We start from the raw sequence: 12,112 nt of genomic DNA on the forward strand, positions 1-12,112 counted from the left end.
CAGGGATCCAGCAGAGAAAAGAAATGGTGAAAATCCTGGCTCTCATGGAGGATTCTAATGGGACTGAAGAGACACAGAAAATAAATAAGTAAAACACATGAAACTTCAGAGGGTAATAATTTCTACAGAAGAAAGCAAGGAGAGGGTTCAGGGAATGCTGGGGTGGAATGACCAGGTCAGGTCTTACTAAGAAGGGTGCATATAAGGAAAGACCTGAGGAAAGTGAGGGATGAACCATGAGCACTTCTGGAGGGAGAATGTACTGGAGGGAATCAAGAGCAGTGGGGAGCAGTGGGGAGCAGTGGGTGGAGAGGGAGTATTCCTTGAAGGGCCTTGTGAGAAAGGATGAAAAACTTTGACTTTCACTCTGAAGCGGGTAGGAAGCCATTTGGAAGTCTTAGTTCTGACTGATGTTTAAAAGGATTACTTTGACCAAAAGAATGAAGAAAATCTATTAGGCAAATAGGTCATTCTGATGTTTGCTGCTGCTGCTGCTGAGTCGCTTCAGTCGTGTCCGACTCTGTGCGACCCCACAGATGGCAGCCCACCAGGCTCCGCCGTCCCTGGGATTCTCCAGGCAAGAACACTGGAGTGGGTTGCCATTTCCTTCTCCAATGCATGAGAGTGAAAGTGAAGTTGCTCAGTAAGTGTCCGACTCTTCGTGACCCCATGGACTACAGCCTACCAGGCTCCTCCATCCATGGGATTTTCCAGGCAAGAGTACTGGAGTGGTGTGCCATTGCCTTCTCCATTCTGATGTTTACTGATTCCTAAAATGATTTCTAGTCCATTTCATTCTACCCAAGTTAGTTCATTCATTCTCTGGGCACTTTTGTACTCCTAGCCGCAGAGGGTGGGTAGTGTGCTGGGCTGAGCACCAGTAGGCCTTGGAGTTGAATTTGCATGTTATATCCCCCATCACTTCCTAAGTGTCAAAGAATGAGTACCCAAGAGCAGATGACATAAAGTTTGCAAGGATTCTGAAGAAAGATAGCTTATTTTTGGTTGAACATATCATGAATCAGTGCAATCTTTAAGTAGGTCCATGTTATTGACATAATTATTTTCAAACCCTGAAGCAAAGAAGTCTTAAGTTTTGAAGTATGTAAGTAGACCCCATTATGCTGTTTTTCTGTGTCTTTCTCATCACTTCTTATTCTGTAGCACTTTGTAGCATTTCCCACAAATGCAAGAGGTAGTGGGGTCTTTTTGTTATTTGTTTTGTTTTGGATTTCGCACTGTAATAACAGCATTGTTTCCTACTATTTTCCCTGTTATCATAAACCTTGAGGTAATGAGGTCTAGTGGATAGTGGCCTAGGAGCCAGTCTCAGCTCTGCCACTAACTGGGTGACCTTGACAAATAATTCTCACTCCCTGGGCCTCAAATTGCCCATTTGAAGTATGGGGGAATTAGATTAAATATCCCACTGTTTCTAGAAGTCGGTGAATCTTAAAAAAGTTTCATCTGATGTCTACATCAGAATCACCAGGAGATGTCTGTCAAAAGTATAATTATTCGGCCCCATGTATACCTCCTGAATCAGAGCCTCTAGTAGAGCCGAGAAGTCTGCACTTCATCACACTCTCTAGGTGACTGTGATGTACACTCTAGTCTAAGAATCACCGCTCTATGCTAAAAATATAGAACGTAAAAAATCAGCCAGATTTCAATGGCTATATAGTCTTAATGGTCCTATTAAAATTGTAAGATTACAACTTTAAATTATAAAAGATGAGATTTTATTTGGAAAAATAAGAATAAGATGACTTTTCAGGGAAAAATATTCTTTTTAAAATTTTCAAGAATTTAGTATCAAAACTTTCTAGTAGTAATTTTGTTTATAAAATTTGAATGGAAGAATGTTGTTTCAAAAACTATGAATGATTATGTATCCCTTCCGCAGTCTTTCAGTGACATGATGTCAGTCCATTTGTACCCTTGATTTCTTTCTCTAAATATACAGAAATAAGCTTACAACATATTCTTTTCCATATCATGTATTCTTGGCAGGATTTTATCCTTTTTCTCCCTACTGAGATTTGATTTATTCTAGTTTAAGTCCCCAAACAATTCTTGAATCTGAAACTACGCCTTTTACTTAAACGCACTTCCTCTGAGATTTAAGGGAGGCCAAGGAAGGAAATCTGGGGGTCTATGGGAGTCTGGCCCTCTCGAACTGTCCCCACTACTTGATAATTGCATCACATGGGGCAAATCTGTTCTCTTCTCAGTACCTTATCTTCAAAACATACATTTAAACTGACCTGTGAATTCCACTATCTTTTGGAATTACCTTGACAATAATTATTCAGTTTGCGCATCCACAGTCTCAGGCATGTGAAATCTGTACTGAACTGTACATGAGGAGTTGAGAACTTAGATGCCATGTAGGGTCAGGCAGGGAGCAAAAATGAGGGAAGTGGGTTTGGTGTTAAGCAGTTGGGACTGCTAGTGACTATGACAAGCTGGAGCATCGTTGACTTACCTCAAAATGTTCAAGTTCAGATTTTAAAATATGATGCTCAAGTTGAACACAATAGCTCTGTGGGGCAGCTTTGGTCAGTGAGCTATTGGTTTCCAAACCCTACACGCATCTAACTTTTAGCCTTTCACCTGATGAAGAATAAATGCAAACACAGAGGGAATTTTCAAAAGGTGCCAAAAATCAGAACATCGTGTATTTGAAAAACAGACAAAACAATCTGATAGGAATTGGCAAATTTCCCTGTCAGGGGATAAAGAATAGTAGATTTATTTTTAAGTGTTTATATTCCAGTGGATATCAAACTTCTATATGTATCCAAAATAATCTTGTCACTTAGAGCAGGGGTGCCCAACCTCTGGGATCTCATGCCTGATGATCTGAGGTGAAGCTGATATAATAATAATAGAAATAAAGTGCATGGTAAACGTGATGAGCTTGAATCATCCAGAAACCATCGCCCCCACCCCTGCCTCAGTACGGGGAAAAATTGTCAAAAATGTTGGGGACCACTAATTAAGAAAACTTCTTAAAGTATAGTTCTCTGGGTCCCATATCCTAGTGATTTTGATTCTGTGCTCTGCTGTGGGGCCCAGGAATCTTTGATTTAACAAGGATGACCAGTGATTCTGATGCAAATGTTTGGAAGGCCATACTTTGAGAAACAGTAAATCCATGCTCTTTCATTTTAAAGATGGGAATTGGGTTCAGTGAGGTGGAATGACATGCCCAGAGATGAAAACTTGGGACCTGTGCAGCACTGTTCTATTCTGGTCCAGTATCTATTCTGGGCCCTGGGTAGATGTCATTAATCAACTATGACACCAGTTAACGTCTCAATGCAGCGCTCTGGGAAGCCACATGTACCCTAAGCTGGCCCTTGGTTGGGACTTATTTGCCCCCCCTGGGTTATCTCAAGACTGCTCAGCTCATGGGTGACGGAATGGGACTAAACTCAAATGTTCTGGTCTTTGTGTTTGACAGTACAATCTCTTTCAGTGACCTTTCCCTCACAAGTTCCATTTTTATCCACATATAAATTAACAGATCCTCTACAACAAGACATGGTGCAAAAAAAGAAAATGATTAATTAGAAATTGTAGACTTATAAGAATATTTAATTATTTGCTGTCTTTTGGCTGATGAATAGAACCTATTAGGCACTAGTCACCTTTTCACTTGGATTATTATTATTTCATCCCAGGGAATGTATTATTCCTTTTAATTTCCCAGAACTTATTCAGATATACAGAATGTGTAAAAAAAAAATAATAATAATGCCCCTTAGTGAGTTAAGACTGAGTATGACTTAGCTCCAGGACTGACACACAGAAGCTCATGGAGCCCCCAGTATTTATAAAGCCACATGGCAGATAAGCAGTTGAGACAGCCAGATACCAGAGCTGGAGGCCACTGCCATGCAGTTCCCATCTAGTGATAAAGCGCAAGTAGATTAGACCTGTGCACAGCCAGATGGGTGCACAAGGAACACTTGCCAATGCAAATAAGACTAAAACAAGAACACATTGTTGGAATTTCTGCAAGTTAGCTGTTAATCAAGTAGATCATGGCATATTAGGGCCTTTTAACACATGTTTTTGACATCTGGCCCTGCGCGGCTGATGGTTAAATTAGTTTTGTGATTGACAGAGAAATATTTTGTAGTATTGAATCATCAATAACACTTAAAAACATTACACTGCTTGCTGATTTGCTTTGTCATCAATGCCCAGTCAATAGTACAAGTGCTTAGGGCAGATCAACCTCATTTCCAAGTGACTCTGACACCTTCTGGATGTTAACATGCATACTTAATTTTATTTCCCTTCTTTTGAAGACAGGGTCACCCCTAATTTGAATTTCATGTTCCTTCCCTCAGCCTTTTTAATTGCCTGTTGTATGCCAGGCAATTTGCTCAGGCCTGAGTTAAGAGAATCGTAAGATTTGAATGTTGCCCTTTGGAAAGCTAGGCTGAGAGAGTGATTATGCAATAAGCCTGTCTAGTGGGAATAAATGCCACATGTTCTGGCCAGAGTGATTCCTGGGAAAGTTTCTAAATAATGAGTTGATGTGACCAGTTTGGTCAGGGCCTCCCTGGTGAGTCAGTCAGTAAAGAAGACCCAGGTTTGGTCCCTGGGTTGGGAAGATCCTCTGGAGAAGGAAATGGCAACTCACTCCAGTATTCTTGCCTGGGAAATCCCATGGACAGAGGAGCCTGGTGGGCCACAGTCCTTGAAGTTACATGTGTTGGATAGGACTTACTGACTACGCCACCACCACATGGTCAGTTTGGGGCTTTAAAAATGTCACTCTGACACTATGGGCTGTAAGTGACAGGACAGAGAGGGTCTGCTCACTGGGTGACCAGTTGTGAGGCTTTGGCAGTAGGTGCAGGCCAAAGGCAGTGTGGGCTCAATTGCTGAAATTGTTAAAAGTCCTTGAGAGATTTACTGTGCGCTGAGGCCATTTCCTCCTTCCATTGATCACATAGTCATAGACCCCCCCATAGCACAGATGAGTAAAATAGGATAGTAATGAAATCAAGAAGAAACAAATACAATTAATAGAATAATTTTTGCCATTTCAACCCACACTGTTGTAAAAATATATTTCATTTTAAGGTATTTTTAAATAATTAAAAACAACAGTGGGATTTTTTCCCTCCTTGAAAGCATTAGACATATAAATCATTGTCATTGGGTTAGAACAGTTGCTTCCCTGTGCCGTGCTGTGCTGTGCTTAGTCACTCAGTTGTGTCCAACTCTTTGTGACACTATGGACTAGAGCCCACCAGGCCCCTCTGTCCATGGGGATTCTCCAGGCAAGAATTTTGGAGTGGGTTATCATTCCCTCCTCCAGGGGATCTTCCCAATCCAGGGATTGAACCCAGGTCTCCCGCATTGTAGGCAGATTCTTTACCATCTCAGCCACCAGGGAAGCCTAAGTACTTCCCTGGGGGATCTTAAATCATAGGCCAAGTGTTCAAACTAACTTCCCTCTACATTAAACATTGTATTTTTAAAAGCTGTGTATTTTATAATTATAGTTGTCTTGTGTATCAGGCTTTGTCTTGTACCTATATACTTATAAGAATATAAATAACAATATTCTTTTTTTTTAAATTAGTTTTTGGCTGTGCTGTGTCTTCATTGCTGCACATGGGCTTTCTCTAGTTGCAGTGAGTGGAGACTACTTTAGTTGCAATGCACATGCTTCTCACTGTGGTGGCTTCTCTTGTTGCAGAGCATGGGTTCTAGGGTGAGTGGGCTTCAGGAGTTGTGGTACATGGGCTTAGTTGCCTCACAGTACATGGGAGCTTCCTGGATCAGGGATCAAACCCGTGTCCCCTGCATTGGCAGGCAGATCCTTAACCACTGGACCACCAGGGAATTTCAGAATATGAAAGACAATATTCTTTTTTTTTTTTTTAACATTTTTTATTTGTATTTAATTTTTGTTAGTTTGATTAATATGTGTCTCAGTGTGTTCCTTTTTAAATTTTTTTATTTTATTATAAATTTATTTATTTTAATTGGAGGCTAATTGCTTTACAATATTGTATTGGTTTTGCCATACAGCAACATGAATCCGCCACGGGTATACACGTGTTCCCCATCCTGAACCCCCCTCCCTCCTCCCTCCCCGTACCATCCCTCTGGGTCATCCCAGTGCACCTAAGAATCATTCTTGCACCAAAATTTTTTAACATGACCATCTAGAAGAAAATCCAAATAGGTGTTGTATAATTTGACACAAGTTTCAGAAATCGAACTCAAATTTTACCTGAGCAGAATTTTCCTTAAAAAAAAAAAAAAAAAGTTCTTATTTTGATATCAGAAAGATTTCATCCGTTTGGAAAATGTATCTACCAAAGTAATGTTTTTATTTAGACATAAAACTCAAGGGCAGTCAGGTACTCACATCTCTTTGAATGACTTGTGTTTGTGGCAGTGTGTTCCCTAGGACGTGGCTAAGACTCAGACAGCCCTGGGTGTCAGGGTGGGCCTTCTGTTTCTGAGCTGGGTCACCTTGGATGAGTCAACTGGCCTCTGTAAGCCTGGCTTTCCTCCCCACTATTCTGTTACCAGTAGTCCTAGTTCAGATTGTACAGGTGTGATGAGGACTAGGTGAGAAGGTATCACAGTGCCCAGCAGTAGCGACCTCTTAGTAAAGAAAACTTCTGTTTGAACTTTGCTCAAATTCTAACAGTGTTTTCTTTTCTTTTCTTTTTTGTCCTTTTGAGAGTTGTGAGTTAAGTATTATTTGCGGCAAAATGAGGACTGTAGTCCAGGAGATAGTGCCTCAGATAGCTCTGAGAAACTCTAGCAATGTTTTTGAGTCTCTACTGATGGCCAAGAAATCGTTGAAAAAAACATGGAAGTAAATAAACGCCTCCAGATACATTGGAAAATCATTTACATAATGAACTTAATACTTATTTTGTATCAAGTTCTCACTGTGAGTTCAGCTTTATGTTCTTGAGGGTCTAGGTCCTGCCTCTCTCTGATCCTCTTTCTCACAAAAAGAGTCTTCAGAAATCAAGGAAGGTTATTTGACATCAGATGGGAAAGCCAAGCAAAGAGGGTTGATCCAAGAGTTTGGTTCTGTGTCTTCCCCTTCCTCATACAAGGCTTTGGGTTTTGGTGCCTGAACCTCATTCTTCTGGAATTGCTCTTGGAAATCCCTGGTACCACCATGAACTTGAGCATTGAGGTCCATGACAACCCTGTGGTACTAACTTTGATTAACAAGCTGAAAGCTGTGGTTGACTGTCTTTCCCAAATACTGTTATGCACAACCTCTCTTCACAAACCCAATTTTGAATACCTTGCGTATGTTGAGTCCAATACACATAGGAGCACTTCTTATGTGTATTGTTTCTTATTTCATTCTGTAGCATGCCTTGGCACGCACACTGATAGATTCTCACTTTTTTTTTTCTTTAATTGGGCAATTGCCTCACAGGAAAGAATAATTGAGCGTTTGAAAGAACAAAGGGAGAGAGATGATCGGGAAAGACTAGAAGAGATAGAATCATTCCGAAAAGAGAACAAAGACCTGAAAGAGAAGGTCAATGCTTTACAAGCTGAGCTGACAGAAAAAGAGGTGAGTCTGGAGAAACAAGTGCACCACATGAGTAGTCCTCATCAACCCACATCCATGTAGCTGAGGCAGACTAGAGACTTAATTTGAGGGACTGTGTGAAGACTTGGGGGATCTAGTTACCTTTGCTTTATAAAGCTCTCTGAATTTACAGAACAGTATTCACTGTGACTCCCTTTATCCGGTGATGCTCTGTGCATATCTTCTGTACTGTAATAACCACATATCATGTAATCCCTTGGAAGTTTTCTTGCTGTCTTGCCATGTTCATATGGCTTGAAGGATCTCATGATCTCTTGTTTGAGATAACAAGAACAACAAAAGCACTGACAATAATAACAATAGCTCCAATTTACTGAGGGTCTGTTAGGTACTAATCCTTGTGTTGGGTGCTATGCATTCATCTACAATTCTGAAATGAATCAGTCGATACCCCCAGGTTAGGAGATGTGGTACCATGCTGGGCCCATAGGAAAAGGTTGTGGCTGCTCAGTCTGAAACAGTGTTTTAATGCTAGTGCAAACATGGATACAGAATACAAATCTCATCTGCATTTATAATGTAAAACAACCTGCTTTAAAGAAATTTCTTGTGTGGTGGTTATGAAAAGTATCCATGTACTGAGGAATACCTATAACCCCTTCAGTTTACTTAGCAGTGCTGTGGTGAAGTGTGTGAAGCAGTAATGTGCACATTCTTTTCTTCAGTCTCCAAAACCCTGAGATACATGCCATGGTCCACAATTGGACACTTCATTTTGTTTGCAGAACAGGTTTGTCTCCTTTATGACACGTTCCTTCTTTTGCCCTGTTGGATTGTATCCCAGCATAGTTGCTAATTTCCCAGCTCCAGAGTGTCACTTCAGCCCTTGGATTTTGGTAATTTTAAACCTGATGCGAAGTCAAGTGGGCCTTAGGAAGCATTACCATGAACAAAGCTAGTGGAGGTGATGGAATTCTAGTTGAGCTATTTCAAATCCTAAAATATGATGCTGTGAAAAGTGCTGCACTCAGTATGCCAGCAAATTTGGAAAACTCAGCAGTGGCCATAGGAACAGAAAAGGTCAGTTTTCATTCCAATCCCAAAGAAAGGCAATGCCAAAGAATGCTCAAACTACTGCACAATTGAACTCATCTCATATGCTACAAAGTAGTGCTTAAAATTCTCCAAGACAGGCTTCAACAGTACATGAACTGTGAACTTCCACATGTTCAAGCTGGATTTAGAAAAGGCAGAGGAACCAGAGATCAAATTGCCAACTGGATCATCGAAAAGCAAGAAAATTCCAGAAAAACATCTACTGCTGCTTTATTGACTGCCAAAGCCTTTGACCATGTAGATCAGGACAAACTGTGGAAAATTCTTCAAGAGATGGGAATACCAGACCACCTGACCTGCCTCCTGAGAAATCTGTATGCAGGTCAAGAAGTAACAGAACAGGACATGGAACAGCAGACTGGTTCTAAATTGGAAAAGGAGTACGTCAAGGCTGTATCTTGTCACCCGGCTTATTTAACTTATATACAGAGTACATCATGTGAAATGCTGGGCTGGATGAAGCACAAGCTGGAATCAAGATTGCCAGAAGAAATATCAATAATCTCAGATATGAGAATGACACCACCCTTCTGGCAGAAAGCGAAGAAGAACTAAAGAGCCTCTTGATGAAAGTGAAAGAGGAGAGTGAAAAAGTTGCCTTAAAACTCAATATTCAGAAAACTAAGATCATGGCATCTGGTCCCATTACTTCATGGCAAATAGATACGGAAACAATGGGAACAGTGACAGACTTTATTTTTTTGGGTTCCAAAATCACTGTAGATGGTGACTGCAACCATGAAATTAAAAGACGCTTGTTCCTTGGAAGAAAAGCTATGACCAACCTAGACAGCATATTAAAAAGCAGAGACATTACTTTGCCAACAAAGGTCCGTCTAGTCAAAGATATGGTTTTTCCAGTAGTCATGTATGGATGTGAGAGTTGGACTGTTAAGAAAGCTGACCACTGAAGAATTTATGCTTTTGAACTGTGGTGTTGGAGAAGACTCTTGAGAGTCCCTTGGACTACAAGGAGATCCAACCAGTCCACCCTAAAGAAAATCAGTCCTGAATATTCATTGGAAAGACTGATGCTAAATCTGAAACTCCTATACTTCGGCCATCTGATGCAAAGAACTGACTCATTTGAAAAGACCCTGGTACTGAGAAAGATTGAAGGCAGGAGGAGAAGGGGACGACAGAGGATGAGGGTTGGATGGTATCACCAACTCGACGGACATGAGTTTGAGTAAGCTCCAGGAGTTGGTGATGGACAGGGAAGCCTGGCATTCTGCAGTCCATGGGGTTGCAAAGAGTCAGACATGACTAAGTGACTGAACTGACCTGAAACAGATTAAAGTACTGTAATTAAAGTAAAGTAAATTAAGAGTCCAAGAAGGAAAGAATTGATCAGTAATAGGAATTTAGTGGAAGCTTAGCAGCAAAATTTATGTTCTCTAAAATTTAAGTTCACTGGTTTTTAGAGAAGAGGTTATTTCTTTGATAAGATTATCATTCTTTGATATATAAAGAATATAAAAGCTGCAGAGTCTGTAGTTCCTATAGTTAGTATGAAAGAAAACGCACTGAAGCTTCTGTCTCATTTACAGCTTTCTTCACGGATTCCAAATGTTATTCCTGTGTTTGCACCCTAAAAGCAATATGTATATTAATATGTGCTTCTAATTGAAAAAAGATTTTGATGACTTGGTAGAGTGTAAACTTTAAATGAAAATAATTTTGTAAACACTGGTTACATTGTATGAATTTCAGACAGGCACTTCTGCACACATTTATTGTTCCTGTATAATAATGTGCCTGCCACTGGGCTCAGTATGTCAGTCAAGCTTCCATCAGAAAAACAGCTGCATTAAGAAGTTTAATCATATTAAGAAATTTATTGCAAGGAATTGACTTACATAGTTATGGGGGCTGGCTAAGGAAGTCCAAAATTCACACAGAATTCACACAGAAGGCAGGATGGGCTAGAAACTCTCAGACAGAAGCTAATGCTTCCATCCATAGGAGGAGTTTCTTCTGCCTGAAGGAAACCTCATTCTGCTTCTAAGAACTTTCAGCTAATAGGATCAGGCCCACCCAGATTATGAAGAATAATATTCTTTACTTAAAGTGAACTCATTGTAGATGTTAGTCATGTCTTCAAAATATCTCTACAATAACACTGAGATTACTGTTTGATTGAGTAACTGGAGACTATGGCTAACTAGCTAAGTTGACACATAGAGCTATTAATATTACACCTGGCAATTTAAAATTTATAAAGGCAAGCAATTTTTATTAGCAAGGAGCTTATAATTTAGTTGGGGTGATCATAGTTTTCACCGTGACAAAGTATGTGGATTATGCTGTGCTTAATTGCTCAGTCGTGTCCAACTCTTTGTAACCACATGGACTGTAGCCCACGAGGTTCCTCTGTCCAAGGGAATGTCCAGGCAAGAATACTGGAGTGGGTTGCCATGCCCTCCTCCAGGGGATCTTCCCAATCCAGGGATTGAACCCAGGTAGATTCTTTACCATCTGAGCCACCAGGGTTATAAGGTCCTTTATTGTTTCTGTGGAAGTTACATGAAAACACCATTGAAATTGGGGTTGGAAACCTGGGTTTGAGATGTATGTGAAGCTCGCTCAGTCGTGTCCGACTTTTTGCGACCCCATGGACTGTAGCCTACCATGCTCCTCTGTCCGTGGGATTCTCCAGGCAAGAATACTGGAGTGGGTTGCCATTTCCTTCTCCAGGAGATCTTCTAACCCAGGGATCGAACCCAAGTCTCCCGCATTGCAGGCAGACGCTTTACTATCTGAGCCACCAGGGAAGCTCAAGATGTATATCTCCCATTAATGGCTTGAGAACCTTGCTGAAGACAAGGCCTCATGTGAGCTTCAGTTTCCTGACCTGAAAAATGAGGATGGCTAACCTGTCACTCAGAGTTGAGTTCTAACTCTAACTCACTTGTTAGAACTTGGATTGCTTGCTGGGTGATTGTGGTGGTATCATCATCAATATGGTTATTCCAGTGCTCATTCTGCAATAAAGTATGAGACCACATCATTTACTAAGAAACTGCTGTTTGCTTAGTGTCTTCCTAGGCGTTGCAAATGGATATAAAATAAATGCATCATATCTGGTTTTGGGTGGAACCTGAACATTTTAGTCACATAGATAGATGTTGCTAACCATTTCATGTTTGCTGGTAGACGTTGCCCTCCTAGGTAGCAAAGTTGTGCACTGTGATATATGCAAGTGTTATTTCTTTACCTTTTGGAATTTGTACTATACAGGGAACCTCTTGGTTTCTAGAACAACTTGGGTAACCCCATGTCTGAGTTGGAGGGATTCATTATATTCCTGAATCTGAATTTACAAAGGACTAAGACATAAAATTTGCTCTGAATTTTTAAATAAATTTACCTTTGATTCTATGGGAGATGTTTGAAATAACATTGGTCATTTTTCTGCTAAAGCAA

General features: G+C 40.5%; 1 protein-coding gene across 6 annotated transcripts in view; it reads left to right on the top strand.

Annotated features, from left to right (window-relative positions):
- Positions 1–12,112, top strand: part of ERC2 (ELKS/RAB6-interacting/CAST family member 2) — a 1,001,125-nt gene that overhangs the window by 465,353 nt on the left and 523,660 nt on the right. For all 6 annotated transcript variants that reach the window (XM_044934212.2, XM_025272988.3, XM_025272991.3 and 3 more), the window contains one exon: positions 7,451–7,591. In XM_044934212.2, the coding sequence (XP_044790147.1) occupies positions 7,451–7,591 (141 nt within the window). The remainder of the gene's footprint in view (positions 1–7,450; positions 7,592–12,112) is intronic.

This window comes from Bubalus bubalis, chromosome 21, assembly GCF_019923935.1.
Source record: "Bubalus bubalis isolate 160015118507 breed Murrah chromosome 21, NDDB_SH_1, whole genome shotgun sequence".
NCBI lineage: Eukaryota > Metazoa > Chordata > Mammalia > Artiodactyla > Bovidae > Bubalus > Bubalus bubalis.